At 43.7% G+C, this 17,425-nt stretch overlaps 1 protein-coding gene across 10 annotated transcripts in view; it reads left to right on the top strand.

Moving 5' to 3' along the window:
• Nucleotides 1-17,425, top strand: part of KIZ (kizuna centrosomal protein) — a 765,937-nt gene that overhangs the window by 526,561 nt on the left and 221,951 nt on the right. For 8 of the 10 annotated variants that reach the window (XM_085612398.1, XM_085612396.1, XM_085612395.1 and 5 more), the window contains one exon: nucleotides 11,805-11,924. The exons of the other annotated variants lie outside the window; for them this stretch is intronic. In XM_085612398.1, coding sequence (XP_085468524.1) covers nucleotides 11,805-11,924 — 120 coding nt within the window. The remainder of the gene's footprint in view (nucleotides 1-11,804; nucleotides 11,925-17,425) is intronic. 10 annotated transcript variants of the gene reach the window in all.

The raw sequence follows: 17,425 nt of genomic DNA, 5'->3' as shown, positions 1-17,425 counted from the left end.
GTATCTTGTAGATTTTATTAGAGGAACCTTTGGCAAGGTTAAACACAGCATGTGATGTTGATAGTGTTTTTATGGGCTCCCACACCATTAGGTTTACGTGTTCCAACCATATATAGTTGCCAAAAAGGTCAGATGGCTTTCTTCAGGTTTTATCTTCTATATGGATCCCTACTTATCATTTACCAGAATCTAAACACTAATTGTTAAGTCAATTCATTAGTAAGGAGAATTCACTCATGCTTCTTATTATGCGTTCCTTTTGTATCCAACCATTACAAAGCTAATTCATCAGTGGTTCATTTGGAAATTCAACTATTGAGGGGAGACTTAATTTATCCAGTATTGGATCTTTCATAGATTCACATGCTTGAATCATTCACGCCATTGAGGTATGAGTCTCACGTTAAAAATAAACATATATATAATAGCAGTAATACATATCATAATATGCTATAATGCACTGCATAGTCACTGCAGTAGCCCATCCCTGTCCTTTTGTAAAAGAAAACCAAAGTTGAAACACAGCCAATCAGGCTCTAGAACACTCCACAGAGTGGCAAGTCCGTCAGATTTTCGACCTCACATCATTGTGACAGTGAGTCTCCCTGAGCTCTGCTCAGTTTTCTTTCTCTTCCAGTTGAATTTGTGAGTACATGATGTCTGATTCTTCTAAAAAAGGATTATTGAGGCCTTGTGGGTCATGTGGGAAGAAAAGGCTACATTTTGAAGATTCCCACAAGGATTCTATCTATTGCCTGTACCCTCTTCATAAAGTAAAGGACTGTAGGATCTGCAGGACTTTTTCCTCCAAGACCTTAAAAGACAGGGAAGGCAGATTACTTATTTGGCTTGATAGGCTGAAATCAAAGAGTTCTGTGGAGTCTGATGAGGAAGGCAGTATTAGTTCCCAGATGTCAGTCAATCTGGCAAAGAAAAGGGACAGATCTGAGGAATCTCCTGAGGGACACAAGAAATCTTTAAAAAGACCCATCGTGAGTCTCAGCATACTGCCTCTAAAAAAGGTAAACTGCCATTCCCTTCTGAGAAGAAATCAGTGGGTAAAGCTGCCTCAAAAACGGCCCCAAAAACTGCCTCAAAACAGCCTAAGACTCAGTCAGAGACTGTCAAGACCTCCTCGTTGTCAAAAAAGACATCACCGACGACGAGGTGGAATTGGCACCTCAGCTTTCCACATCAACGCTTGCATCTTCCACATAAGCATCGACGAAGAAAGGGCTATCGCCGACGATAACATCTTCGCCGTCAGAGCCTACACCGCCGATAAGGCCTCCGACGACGACACCTTCGCCTCTGTCAATGTCTCTTCCGTCGACGACACTCCCATCGACGACAGTGCCATCATAGTCGACGACGACAACTTCATCGACAATAGTTCTGCCATCAACAGCATCGACGATGACTACTCCGTCATTGACAACAGTTATTTCAACATCGACGGTGTCCGTTTCACCGGCGACGAAGATCTCGGGTACACCGCAACAAAGTAGGCCTTCTTTATTACAGTTCACCCTAATTTTGAAATCTGGGTTCTCGTCGACGATCCCGTCGTCGAGAGGTTTCTACCAGGACCCTTCGTACAGCTGTCCTTTTCCTCCTAGTCAATTTTTGGCGGAATCTGAGGATTATGGGTTGTTCAGTCTGGCCCGCAGCCCCTCTCAACTCCACGTAAAATTTCAAGAGGATGAGGAATAATATTATGGCACACACTACCATCAACCTATGGAAAGGTCATAGGTGTTTATTCCTCACCAAGAGCCCATGATTCAATTGCCTAGGGCGTTAGTACAGGACTTAACAGCTATGCCACATGATTACCACACTCGCTTCCCTGCTGCAGCAGGTTCTCTGGAGAAGCAAAGGTCTCCCCCGCCTGCTCAAGACTCAGCAGCGCCTTCAGTACCCACGATGGAGGCTCAGGATCCTGTATCTGTGCCACAAGAGCAGATAGTACTCTCAATAAGAAAAATGGGGAGAAGGTAAAATCTCTACCTCATCCTCCTCAAGAATTCAGTAACCCACAAAATAGGAGGTAGAGAAAAAAGCGGCCAACTTTTTATCTGGCAATTGCTGAGTTGTTAGAAGAGAGCACACGTACTCTGTAAAAACTGCCCTCACCCACAACAAGTTGTGGCATGCTTCATCATTGGGCTGCTACTGACGCCTCTGCGCAGACCAACGCTTGAGGCGGAGCAATAGGGAGGGGTAAACAATACAACAGTGATACAAACAAACAAAAAAGGCAGGATCCTTAAGTGCAGAAATAATGAGTGTTAAAACTGGCCCAGGGATATCCCTATAATAGTTTTATTCCTGGATTCCCTAGTCAGAGTAAAAAGGTATATATAAAGACATATATACACCCAATGGATAGTGGTGGAATGAGTTAATTTAGGTGCTCACCACCCCTCCATTCTGCATAGCGGTCAACATGTTTCTGCCGGTTCAAGATCACATTTCCGGCATTCTTCAGGACAAGTTAGATCCCTATGCCTTTTTTCAAACCCCTCTTGCTACCCACATTCGTGGGTTTATACTCCACCTGTAAGTTTGGAGTCTTTGTTGTAACTTACTCTTTCACAGTAGGAACTGAAAGGTAAAAGACACGACAGTAACTCTTGTTTTCACAACAAATACAGAGATAATATTATAAAATGTGTGCTCTCAAACCAACAGAAGCAAATGCCAACCACCCAATCGGTGTGACCAAACATTTTTAACATATGTGGTGCAAATTCCACCATCATAATTCAACGGGCAGACACTGGCCTTCCTAATGGTATATCTGTCAGCACATAGTTTGTGCTTAATATCCATTCAACTGACATAACTATACTCCACATACAAGAAGAAACGTGCTGAAACAAGTGAGAGAAAACATTCCAAAATGCCAAAGTGCTATCAAAAGAGATCTGGGTGCTACTTCCCATCTCTTGATCAAGGATTTTCATATTCAATCATCTAGGGGCATGTGATGTACCACCTATCCCACTTCTTACCAGAGTTTATCAAGCAAGTTGCTGGAACAGGCACTGGAGTAGAGAGCAACCCTCTGTAGTCACACACTGTAGGAGGGAAATCACAAAATGTACACCATCCTTCCATTTATATTTCACTCCGGAAAGTGCCTACATTCCTAGGGTGATGATTTCCCTTAGTGTACTGGCGAGAAGTTAGTATCAAGACCATACTATACGCAATGTCATGCTCGTATCTAAAAACGCTTAACACCCCCTGTGTGCGCGTGGGGCTCTGGGGACTCTAGTTACAAGTTTGCCAATGCGCGTATTTCACCCCCCATGGTAGACGAGAAGGGCGCGTATATCAACCCCCATGGTAGACGAGAAGGGCTTCCCCTTCTGCCAAGTGCCTCCTTGTCTAAGTTTACATTCTCGAGTGTTAGAATTACGTACTCGAATGAATGTAGTCCAAAATATTAGTAATGTATTACTTCCATCAATCCCTGGAATCGTCCCCCTTACTTCGTCAAGAGTGGTGCGCCGCCTACGCATTCCGTCTCTCCTGGTGCCGTGTAGTTGCCTCTCGCTTCCATACCCTTCGCCTTTTCTCTTCCGCTCGCATGTCACGTGATGCGTGCGTGCGTGTGTCGTTGCACGCATAACGTCATCCGAGTAGCAGGGCACCCATGAGGCTAGACCGCTAACCTCCCTCATTTACCAGGGTTTAGCGTCTATCATCCACGTGCGGAAACAACCCGTTTTTATTTTAATATCACATAATGCGTGCATAAAACAAAGCACGCATCGCAACGGGGAATTACACTAATTTTAAAATATTTTATACCAGGTTCAGCGTAAACACCATGAGAGTACTCCCCTTTAAACATTACGTATAGATAATTCATCAATACTAACACAGCCAGTATTTGGAAAAGGAACGAAGGTTTTAATCTCCTGGCCATTATCATTAGAGTGTTGTCTCTAAATTACCTAACCCCACAGATCCCCTAATCTTTAGGATGTAATCACCGGTGCTGGGTCATTTTCTACCTAGGGCAAACCAAGGTATATTGTCATTTTCTACCTAGGGCAGACCAAGGTATATCGTCATTGAGTCCTGATTCATGACTCTTTGTACGATATACCCATTTCTGCTCACGCAAAAAAAGGAACTGTGAGGGGTCCCTTGTTGATGGTTTTATAGTGGGTTTATCCAGAACAGTCCAATATATGTCCTGTATTGTGTGCCCTTTTTCCGCAAAATGCAGCGTGAGGCGTGTGTTGGTCCTGGAGCACCTAATGTTACTTCTATGCTCCATGATCCTCACCTTGACCTTTCTACAGGTCATCCCTATGTAAATAAGATTGCATGGACACTTGATCATATAGATTACGTTCGACGAGTTACAGTTGGTATGTACTCGCTGTTGCCAAGGGTATTTTAAACCCACGTCAACCTCTTTTGTATTCCTGGTCAGGGAACAGACATCACATGACCCACATTGTGTGTGCCCAGTGACTGGTGTTAGAAATCCACCAGCCCGAGGAGCCCCCCGGGCGCTGTTCTGTGGACGAGAGTGAACTAATTGATCCTTAATATTTTGCCCCCTCCTAAATGCAAAGAGGGGTTTCTTAAGTTGTAGGCCACTGGAGTTTAAAATGCGCCAATGTTTAAAGATGATACGTTTGATGGCCGTAGAAGAAGTGTTAAAGGTAGTCACACACACTATTTTATCACTTGTTGGTCTTTCCACTTTGGTTAACAATGCCTCTCTAGGGCAATTCCATGCACGCTTCCGGGCTCGCCTGATAATTTGTTTGGGATAACCTCTTACATCCAATTTTTCTGCTAAGCGTGCTGCCTCTGCCTTAAATTCATCCGGTTCAGAAAAGTTCCTGCGGAGTCGCAGGAACTGACCCACCGTTAGGTTTTCCCGCAGGGCTCTGGGGTGAAAACTCCCAAAATGTAGGAGTCCATTCTTGTCCGTGGTTTTGTGATGGACTCTCGTTGATAATTTTCCCTCCATTGGAGAGATGACCAAATCCAAAAAAGGGAGAGTTTCCTTAGTAATAGTGTTAGTGAAGTGTAAAAATTGATTTTGTGCATTAAGCCATCGCAAAAACTCCTTTATAGATGCCTCATTCCCCCTCCAAATGAGGAGGACGTCGTCTATAAATCGTTTCCAGACACGTATGTTATCAGTCCATGGATTCCCTGAGCTGAAGATGTATTTTTGCTCAAAAGTGGCAACGTACAGACCCGCTAGACTCGGTGCAAAAGCACTACCCATCGAAGTGCCATGGGTTTGTAAATACAACACTCCGTCGAACTCAAAAAAGTTTCGAGTAAGGGCTAACTCAGCCAGATGTAAAATGAAAGGTCTAGGGGTCTGATACTGCCAATGAACCGGATGAATTTAAGGCAGAGGCAGCACGCTTAGCAGAAAAATTGGATGTAAGAGGTTATCCCAAACAAATTATCAGGCGAGCCCGGAAGCGTGCATGGAATTGCCCTAGAGAGGCATTGTTAACCAAAGTGGAAAGACCAACAAGTGATAAAATAGTGTGTGTGACTACCTTTAACACTTCTTCTACGGCCATCAAACGTATCATCTTGAAACATTGGCGCATTTTAAACTCCAGTGGCCTACAACTTGAGAAACCCCTCTTTGCATTTAGGAGGGGGCAAAATATTAAGGATCAATTAGTTCACTCTCGTCCACAGAACAGCGCCCGGGGGGCTCCTCGGGCTGGTGGATTTCTAACACCAGTCACTGGGCACACACAATGTGGGTCATGTGATGTCTGTTCCCTGACCAGGAATACAAAAGAGATTGACGTGGGTTTAAAATACCCTTGGCAACAGCGAGTACATACCAACTGTAACCCGTCGAACGTAATCTATATGATCAAGTGTCCATGCAATCTTATTTACATAGGGATGACCTGTAGAAAGGTCAAGGTGAGGATCATGGAGCATAGAAGTAACATTAGGTGCTCCAGGACCAACACACGCCTCACGCTGCATTTTGCGGAAAAAGGTCACACAATACAGGACATATATTGGACTGTTCTGGATAAACCCACTATAAAACCATCAACAAGGGACCCCTCACAGTTCCTTTTTTTGCGTGAGCAGAAATGGGTATATCGTACAAAGAGTCATGAATCAGGACTCAATGACGATATACCTTGGTCTGCCCTAGGTAGAAAATGACGATATACCTTGGTTTGCCCTAGGTAGAAAATGACCCCGCACTGGTGATTACATCCTAAAGATTAGGGGATCTGTGGGGTTAGGTAATTTAGAGACAACAACACTCTAATGATAATGGCCAGGAGATTAAAACCTTAGTTCCTTTTCCAAATACTGGCAGTGTTAGTATTGATGAATTATCTATACGTAATGTTTAAAGGGGAGTGAGTACTCTCAACGTGTTTACGCTGAACCTGGTATAAAATATTTTAAAATTAGTGTAATTCCCCGTTGCGATGCGTGCTGTTTTATGCACGCATTATGTGATATTAAAATAAAAACGGGTTGTTTCCGCACGTGGATGATAGACGCTAAACCCTGGTAAATGAGGGAGGTTAGCGGTCTAGCCTCATGGGTGCCCTGCTACTCGGATGACATTATGCGTGCAACGACATACGCACGCACGCATCACGTGACATGCGAGCGGAAGAGAAAAGGCGAAGGGTATGGAAGCGAGAGGCAACTACACGGCACCAGGAGAGACGGAATGCGTGGGCGGCGCACCACTCTTGACGAAGTAAGGGGGACGATTCCAGGGATTGATGGAAGTAATACATTACTAATATTTTGGACTACATTCATTCGAGTACGTAATTCTAACACTCGAGAATGTAACCTTAGACAAGGAGGCACTTGGCAGAAGGGGAAGCCCTTCTCGTCTACCATGGGGGTTGATATACGCGCCCTTCTCGTCTACCATGGGGGGTGAAATACGCGCATTGGCCAAACTTGTAACTAGAGTCCCCAGAGCCCCACGCGCACACAGGGGGTGTTAAGCGTTTTTAAATACGAGCATGACATTGCGTATAGTATGGTCTTGATACTAACTTCTCGCCAGTACACTAAGGGAAATCATCACCCTAGGAATGTAGGCACTTTCCGGAGTGAAATATAAATGGAAGGATGGTGTACATTTTGTGATTTCCCTCCTACAGTGTGTGACTACAGAGGGTCGCCCTCTACTCCAGTGCCTGTTCCAGGAACTTGCTTGATAAACTCTGGTAAGAAGTGGGATAGGTGGTACATCACATGCCCCTACATGATTGAATATGAAAATCCTTGATCAAGAGATGGGAAGTAGCACCCAGATCTCTTTTGATAGCACTTTGGCATTTTGGAATGTTTTCTCTCACTTGTTTCAGCACGTTTCTTCTTGTATGTGGAGTATAGTTATGTCAGTTGAATGGATATTAAGCACAAACTATGTGCTGACAGATATACCATTAGGAAGGCCAGTGTCTGCCCGTTGAATTATGATGGTGGAATTCGCACCACATATGTTACAAATGTTTGGTCACACCGATTGGGTGGTTGGCATTTGCTTCTGTTGGTTTGAGAGCACACATTTTATAATATTATCTCTGTATTTGTTGTGAAAACAAGAGTTACTGTCGTGTCTTTTACCTTTCAGTTCCTACTGTGAAGGAGTAAGTTACAACAAAGACTCCAAACTTACAGGTGGAGTATAAACCCACGAATGTGGGTAGCAAGAGGGGTTTGAAAAAAGGCATAGGGATCTAACTTGTCCTGAAGAATGCCGGAAATTTGATCTTGAACCGGCAGAAACATGTTGACCGCTATGCAGAATGGAGGGGTGGTGAGCACCTAAATTAACTCATTCCACCACTATCCATTGGGTGTATATATGTCTTTATATATACCTTTTTAATCTGACTAGGGAATCCAGGAATAAAACTATTATAGGGATATTCCTGGGCCAGTTTTAACACTCATTATTTCTGCACTTAAGGATCCTGCCTTTTTTGTTTGTTTGTATCACTGTTGTATAGTTTACCCCTCCCTATTGCTCCGCCTCTAGCGTTGGTCTGCGCAGAGGCGTCAGTAGCAGCCCAATGATGAAGCATGCCACAACTTGTTGTGGGTGAGGGCAGTTTTTACAGAGTACGTGTGCTCTCTTCTAACAACTCAGCAATTGCCAGATAAAAAGTTGGCCGCTTTTTTCTCTACCTCCTATTTTGTGGGTCCCACAAGAGCAGATGCCACAGGATGATGATGATGATGATGTCGCTGAGGAAGGTGAGATCCCTAAGCTGTCTACTACCATAGATGAGAGGGAAGACTACCTAATTTTGACACCTTCTCCGCCAGCTCCTCAAGCAATTGATTCTCCTCCTGAGGATATTGGGGGCTTTCATGCTATTATGGACAGAGTGGCAAATCATTTCCACCTACCCATGCCTGTTAAGCAGGCCGACTGTTTCTTATATTATTTTATGGACCAAATCAGAAAATCTGCCCGTACAATTCCCATCATTGAGCATATCTGGTAAGAAGGAGATAAAATCATGAAGAATCCCTATTCAGTGCCGGCAGTCTTTCCAAGAATTGACAAAAAATACAAGCTCCCCGACGAAGCACCTGCATGCCTGGTAGGACAACCTAAGCTGGATTCAGTAATTTCCCAGGCTGTGCAGCGGGGATCTCGGAAATCCTTTGGTACCCATTATAGTGCCACCCAATAAGGATGCAAGGCGCTTGGACAATATTGGCAAGAGATTCACCACTATGTTTGGTGCGTCAGTGCCTGCTGCAAATCCTTAGCAATTCTAGGGAGATACGACTGCCAAATGTGGTCTGATGTTACACCGTACCTCAATTTGTTGCCGGACGACAAAAAACAAGACGCAAGGAAGATGGGGAAAGGTCAGCATCGGAAAATATAGACCTATCTATGGATTTGGCTTTGTTAGGTTTTAGGCAACAAGCTGGAACAGCAGTTGTCCGCCGCCAAGGATGGCTCAAGCCTACCACCTTTCGTCCTGAGGTGCAAAGTAAGATCTTAGGCATGCCATTCGATGGGGACGCACTGTTTGGCAAACACATTTAAAATACCTTACAGACAATAAAGAAGAATACAGATACAGCTAAAGCTTTAGGAACACTCCAGTATAGAAAGACACCCTTTTGAGGAGCCCGTGGCAGAGTATCATATTACTTTCATGGAAACTATCAGAAATACCAGCCACAGACTTACCAATATAGATATGGCTATCAACAACAGCAATCTTATAGAGCCCCTCCAGCTGCTGCTTACCCCAAACAGCAAAACAGAAGCAAGCAGCCCCCTCAGACCAGGGACAATGCTAGAAAACAGTGACACCTCCCCAGCACCTCCAACAATTTGGCCACGCATCAACCCCAGTGCGGCAAATATTTCTTTATATTTCGACCAATGGAGAAAAATCACTTTGGACAAGTGGGTCCTGGACATAGTAAAGTATGGTCATACCCTAGAATTCATAAAGATCCCACCGCTTCATTCGCCTCTGAAGAGGCTTCCACCTCATCTAAAACTTCTCAGAAAAGAAGCCATGGTTATGCTCCGGAAAGGATGCATGCACAGTTCTCCCAAGACATACAGTGTAGGGAGGAGGAGGAGGACAGCCCAGGCACGGCAGAGAATGCGCAAGGTATGCCGCGGTGGCCTTGCATGGGGTGGGTGACAGGGGCAAACTCTGCCACGCTGAGTTTTTGCTGAACTCCGCGTTCCCAGCACGGCAGATAACGCAGCAGGTAACCCAAGCAGGTGGCAGTCTGGGGGTCAAGAAACCTCCAGGTCTGCTGCCTGCTTCATGCTGCATGCAGGGGGCAGAGCGGAGCGGAATTCTACTGAGTTTTTAGGAAACTCCGTGGAGTTCTACATAGAGCCAACTCGGCCCAGTTGGGCCCGGATGTGTGCAAGTTGTTTTTCTTTGAAAAAGTTTTTCGAGTCACGAGGTACTGTGACTCCTCCTCTTGGTGATAATGTACATGGTCACCGACTCCATTGTTAGATTTTTTCTTTCGGCTCTCAGGTTCGAATGTGTGCACCTTTGCTCCGGGCCAAAACAGTTGCAGTGCTCTTTTCGGTTCACACGGTTTCCTACGCTCCATCTGTATTATACTTCACTTGCGTCTCCTTTAGTTTCTTTCTCTGATCCAAGTTTGATTACTTTGCTCAAGCAGGGTCCTGGTCTACAGCGGCACCTACAGGGCCTTGACCTTCAGGGCCTACACTTTTTTCTCCGTAGCGTCTCTCCACCATGCCTCGACAGTGATGAAACGGACGCCATTTTGGTATTGTCCTCACTGCCATGTGCCAGTATCTCAGGTTCATTCAAAGTGCTCCCCTCTGGGGTTACTACTGCGCCCCAGGTGTTTACCAAATGCCTTTCTGTGGTGGCTGCACACCTGCACAGAGAGGCCGTCCATGTTTTTCCATACCTAGACTGGCTGATCAAAACTGCCACCCTCCAGCAGTACCACAAATGCACACAGGTCGCAATAGACCTTCATCGCTTAGGGTTTACCATTAACGCCACTAAATTCCACATCCAACCCCTCCAGATCCAACTGTAACTAGGGACTATTCTCAACTCAGAGATAGGCTTAGCCTATCCAAACTCTGTTAGGATCCAGTCCTTTCAGGCACTTCTCCCTCTTTTTCAACCAAATCAACACCCAGACACTGGGTAACTCAACCCTCTATTCGCATGCACACTTCCAGAGTGCTGACGAAATTTGAAAAATATCTGATCATTAAAGCTGACGATAAATGCCTGCTCTCTGACATCTAAAACTTTCTGAATACATTTTCTGAACCTAACAAATCACTGGCTCAGCTGTGTTTGGGAATCTGAGCTACAATGCTCCTTCACATTCAAGGAATGTGCTGACGAAACTGTGGCCAAATAGGAACACTCTCACATCTCCTCTGGAGATGCCCATAGTTCAAGCAATATTGGGAGGAAGTGCTTAAAGATACTGATGACATTTAAACGGATAGCCCTCATTTCTCCAGCTACACTCTCCTGGGACTCCCCAACCAACTGACATATACACTTCGATCTGACCGGGGACAAGCCATGACAATGGCTCTCTGCTCTGCAAGGCTAGTCATCACATCTAAATTGGGCACGAACACCACTCCAGTCCACTCAGACTGGCTACACAAACTATGGGACATTGTTGCTATGGAAAAGCTCACAGCCTCCGTAGAATGCAAGATGCCACAATTCGATGAAATGTGAGGCTCATGCATCCACTTACTAGCCCAAGACTAATGTGAACTTACCTGCCCCTGGTATCTTAGGGTGCTTCTATTGACGGATGGCGAGACTCGTATCTGCTGATTAGTCTTTGTTCATATCCACTGAGAAGACTGCTCCTCATACTGGCCAAACCCGCACCACTGTGAGATTCTCCACACCCCCTTGACCCAATCCCCTCCGCCTCTCTAGGGTGACCCCCTTTCTAGTACCTCACCTCACCGGTCACTGGATCCAGGTAAGTGTATGTGTTCTATAAAATGCCAATAAACGAAATTTGAGCCATTAATTTTTATACCTCAAATAAGAAGAGGACTGATTCCTAATTCACTTTAATTAGACCTTTCGAATTGCACCGGTGGGAGATACATTACCCTTTTCCCTATTAGCATTTTAGGTGTGAAATTGTACAATTATTTTCATATGTAACCATGTATGGTCTGATACCTGAACCTTTGCTCAAGTTGATTGTAGATAGAATAGAAATAATGAAAGATGTCTGTTGCTTTTCATCATTTTCAGAAAAACAAGAAACGGACCACCCAGTGCCAAAAACTGTTGTTCAGAGTAACAGAAGTCTTTCTGAAGGTGAAAATCCGATTGAAAGTATCAGTGATGTTTCTGAATTGGAGCAGTCACCAGGTAGGTTAATACCAAAATACTGTACTTCTCTTGGTGACTTAGATGCACTTACTCACTTCTAAGTTGCTGAGTTTACTCTCAGCAGTAGCCTCCCTTGTTAATATAGAATCTGTAGCAATATGACTTCTAGATGAACAAGGGTTTGAACAGATGGATGATGTGAAAAAACACATTTAGTCACCAAACGATCTAGAGACAGAACTGAGAGTTAAAGGCCAGTTGCTACAGACTTCTATAGAGTGCATGTGAGGGGCTGCCTCTTTTGTCCAGGTGGTCTCTACTTAGGACCAGCACAGTGCTATATATGACTTGTTGTGTTTCCATCTCACTAATTATTTCCTGGGCATCCCCACAGCACTGCTATTTGGAACAATGCTATAATCGGTCCAGAAGTAGTTGCTATCATACCATTTTTGGCCTTCTTGGTCTCTGGTCTGGAGGCAGATTAGTCGTACCCATTGTCACTGATGTATCAATGCCTTGTACAGTTGTTCAGTGTATTCGGGGGGCTTCTTTATTGCTTAGTCACAGGGAAGATCGGGTATACTATCCTGACTGTAATTATCCTTTGAGTGGTCTCTGCACAGTCATGTCCTTGTAGTGCTAACTAGTCAGTTTGTGTATGCCAATAGCAGTATTGGTATCTCCATGGCGAGATTTTGTGATGTCTAGGATGGGAATTAGGCAGGGTTACAGTTCAATGGACTGGGCAAGCCTGCAAGTCCCTTCAGTCCATTATCTGTGCCCGTGATTGCTGATGTTTGCGAATCATTTGCTTAACCTCTCAATCAAAAGTTATAGCCCAGCAATATATCTGACCTACTACGTGCTCAAGAGCACGTATGATTTCAAGAATGGGAGACATTTGTCTCCTTGAGCTAGGTTAGGTAAATCGAAGTGCCAGGAGTCACCAGGCTGTGGTCCACTTATCTCCTCGAACATGAAAACTTGGTGGGGGTCGAGTAGGATTAAATCTGTCTATTGGAGTCTGCTAAAGGAAAGCTTAGCCTTTAGGCAATTACTTGTTATGAACATTTACTCCAGCAGTATGTTTTAAATATAGCTTCTTTGGCATTTAGCCACTAATATGTATGACTGATTATTTTCATTCAGGTGATAACAGAAAATATTGTATTGTATACATCCAGTATTGTTTCTTCAGTGTATGGTTCAGACAGCATAGAAAGCCTTTATAAATCCTTGTTTGTTAGATGCTTAGAAGAATTAAGACATAAAGTTGCAGTAGATATATATATATATATATATAATATATATTATCTACTGGCGGTCGCCAGTAGATAGTTATAGTTAGGACCGTGTTTCCATAGGAAATCTCAAAATTCTATTTTGAATAACTTTGGCGCCGGTTGACGAATCCTCGCGAAATTTTCAAAACTAATGGGGCGCTCAGCTCCTACCCTGAAAGTCTCGGGGGGGATTCGTCAAGCGGGGGCCGAGAAAAAAGGGGGGTCCCAAAACGCGTTTTCCCCATGCATTTTCCCATAGGACCTTTAGTCGAAGGTACAGCCCAAACGGCTGAACAGAATTACTTGAAATTTGGCAAAGAGGTAGTCCTCAGGTCAGGGATGTGCCTTTTGCATATATGGAGTCAATCTGTTCAGTAGTTCCTGAAAAAATTGCAGTTGAACTACATAAATATCTATAGCCGCGCACCGTGCGCGCACGGTGCGCGAGCGTAATTCTGATTGGTGGTTACATGTCAGTCAACGTTCGAATCGGTCGAAATCAGGAAGTGTCGGCCGCCATTTTGTTTGTTTTGAGTGCGAGAGTGAAAATGGAAGGTGGCGAACGTGAAAAGGGGACAGGGTAGAGAGTTCCTGACCCCCTAGCCTTTGTCAGGGGGTCCCTGAAGGACCCCGAAGGCAGAAAAAAACATTTACATTTTTTTTTTAAAATCGCGGGTTGAGCGCACGGTGAAAAACCATTAAAAAAAAACTTACAAATTCACTGAAAAAACCATAGGTTTCACACACGTTATAGTTAGGAATTAGCATTTAAAAAACCTTGCAAATTCACTTAAAAAACCATAGGTTTCACACATGTTATAGTTAGGTGGACATTTCACTCGTAAAAACCAATGAAATTCCCCCGTTATAGTTAGTTCAGATAACTATAACTCGCGCGACCGCAACTCTATCAAAAGGATGATGTCATCAGTGATGTCATGAGTGATGCCACTGACCATGTCATGAGTGATGTAATATGTGACGTCATGAGCAGTGGATTGCGGGCGCGCGAGTTATAGTTATGTGAAACCTATGGTTTTTTAAGTGAATATATATTATCTACTGGCGGTCGCCAGTAGATAGTTATAGTTAGGACCGTGTTTCCATAGGAAATCTCAAAATTCTATTTTGAAAAACTTTGGCGCTGGTTGACGAATCCTCGCGAAATTTTCAAAACTAATGGGGCGCTCCGTTCAGCTCCTACCCTGAAAGTCTCGGGGTGATTCGTCAAGCGAGGGCCGAGAAAAAAGGGGGGTCCCAAAACGCGTTTTCCCCATGCATTTTTCCATAGGACCTTTAGACGCAGCTACAGCCCGAACGGCTGAACAGAATTACTTGAAATTTGGCAGAGAGGTAGCCATAAGGTCAAGGAAGTGCCTTTTGCAGGTCCGGTGTAAATCTGTTCAGTATTTCCTGAGAAAATAGCATTTAAAAGCATATCAATATCTATACGCGTGCAGGGTGCGCGCACCGTGCGAGCACCCTAACGTGCGCGAGCGTAATTCTGATTGGTGGTTACATGTTAGTCAACGTTCTAATCGGTCGAAATCAGGAAGTGTCGGCCGCCATTTTGTTTGTTTTCAGTGCGAGAGTGAAAAAGGAAGGTGGCGAACGTGAAAAGGGGGCAGGGTAGAGAGTTCCTGACCCCCTAGCCTTTGTCAGGGGGTCCCTGAAGGACTCCGAAGGCAGAAAAAAAAATATCTTTTTTTTAAAAAAATCGCGGGGGTGCGCGCACCGTGCGCGCACCGTGAAACCCCAAAAAAAAATATACAATTTTTAATACGTAGTTTATTGTAAAATAAATATATATAAAAAAAATAATAATACATAAATAAATTAGCATTTAAAAAACCGTACAAATTCACTGAAAAAACCATAGGTTTCACACATGTTATAGTTAGGTGGATATTTCACTCGTAAAAAACCAATGAAATTCCCCCGTTATAGTTAGTTCAGATAACTATAACTCGCGCGACCACGACTCTATCACAAGGATGATGTCATCAGTGATGTCATGAGTGATGCCACTGACCATGTCATGAGTGATGTAATATGTGACGTCATGAGCAGTGGATTGCGGGCGCGCGAGTTATAGTTATCTGAACTAACTATAACGGGGGAATTTCATTGGTTTTTTACGAGTGAAATATCCACCTAACTATAACATGTGTGAAACCTATGGTTTTTTAAGTGAATATATCTATATATATATCTATATCCCCATGTATTAATCTTTTGACCATGGCGGTTTATAATTATTCTCTGAGCCTATCGAACCTGTTAAATTTGTGAATAATTTAGACAGATTAACACCATAGAGCAGAAGACTCTCTTTATCTCTTACTCGCACTTTTTTTCTTTTTCAATTGGGGAAACTTCATTTAGTTATATTGAGTCCAGTTTCCAGGAGGCTAATTAAATGGACCACGGTTGTGTCTACCATGGAATTTACGCCTGATGTTAGTCTAGAAATATGCCTAACTTTCTTTTGTAGATAACAATGGATGACTTGTAAACTTTTTAGAATTCTAGTGCAGAGTGCCAGTGTCCTGTAGACGTCTGTTCTGCTCCTATTTTCCACACCTGACAAAAGATTGAGTGCAACCAATCCCAGTGTGACTTTGCTTTTGCTGAGCAACATTTTACAAAGTATCAACAGCTTGGTCCCCTAGAACACAGAGTCTCCTCATGCCAGCCAACAACCTGATCTATCATTAACAAAAATTAGGTGTGCCAACGGCCTCCCTGGACACAAGTCTAAGCATGCCACTGGACATCGGGATTCGACAGAGCAAACATCAAGATATCTGTGAACCATAATTTTCATCTCACCCATTTCTCCATCTTGGCATTCACAAACTATGGCGCTTCCACCTGCCTTCATGTACACAAAAAAAACACTTGATTAGGGTGTGCTCTTTGGCTATGTTCTGTCTCATACCTACCAAATCAATGTGGTCTCCAAAGCACTATTTCAGTACTTAAGCCTGCTACAGTGGGTTCTTCCTATGCTCTGCAGCTCACAGAAAACTTGACCCCTTGCTGTGGTCATATTCAATTGAAATATTGCAATTGCCTACACTATGATCTGACATTTAGGATCACATCATGAATATCATAGGTAGGGGCTCAGCAATTAGCCCATATTAAATGGCACTGTCCCTGGCATACTTTGGCATTCCCTGGCTTCTACACCTCTGTGAAAGAACAAACAACTACACTCTCTCCTGAGTACCAACATACAATTGAACAGCATATGTATTGAACGAGACCTGCAAATTACAACAACCAAAACCAATCATCCTAAAGGCATTATCTCCCTTGTCAGAATAATCATTGTTATTACTAATAATCAAGCAGCAAAAACATCTAGATTCCCCCCACTGACCCATGCCTTAAGCAGCTCAATAAAATCTGTTCTATTAAGTACTTTGCAGCAGAAATGAAACATTTTCCTCGCTATTGCTGCTATGCCAAATTAGATCAAATGCTAATTCATTAAGCCTTCTCTAACGGAAGCTGGTCTGGACAGAACTTAACTTGCAAATTACAGACCAAGAGCAAAAGGATGAATCATTTTTCTCCAAACCAATAAAAAGGCTATACATGCTCTATGCTGTAATTGATTTAAAACCAATTCTGATGCAGACTAGCTTCTGCCTCTGCTGAGGGACAGAATCCTAGCTATTAGTATGGACAAGGTCAGAACACAAGCAGTCTCCAAAGGCTCAGCAGCGCTGATTCTACTAGACTCTCATCTGCATCACCCAGTACAACTGACCAGGCTCTAGATTGTGAGTATTCATGAAAAAGTCTTTTATTTGATGGCCCCTTCTTGGTGAATCATAGTTAATGTTCCTAACATCAAACACCTCCAAACCATACCAGCTTGGGTGTAACCTTTTCCCAGTTTCTCTTTAATATCCACTTCTGCTCTCTTCCTGGATTGATTCAATCCTTTCGTCTTACCTGCTTCAATTACTAAAAAAACAGTGCAGTGATCCTCATGTTCCAGGACCTTAATGACACTACATTATCAATTCTGACACCTTCCTTGCTCACCTACTGGATGACCCTTATTCATTTTAGTCTCAACCTGAATAAGACAGAAATACCCGGATGTAGAAAATGTGGACTGACGCAAGACATTCAGGCCTGGCCTGCAGATCTACAACCAGCACCCCTGCAACAGACGCATGGAATCCTCTGTATCATCCCAAATGGAGACCTTACTCTTGAACCCCCAAATAGTTG

This window comes from Triturus cristatus, chromosome 6 (assembly GCF_964204655.1).
Source record: "Triturus cristatus chromosome 6, aTriCri1.1, whole genome shotgun sequence".
NCBI lineage: Eukaryota > Metazoa > Chordata > Amphibia > Caudata > Salamandridae > Triturus > Triturus cristatus.
Note: the sequence above shows the minus strand (reverse complement) of the source record. Positions and strands in the feature narration are given on the sequence as shown.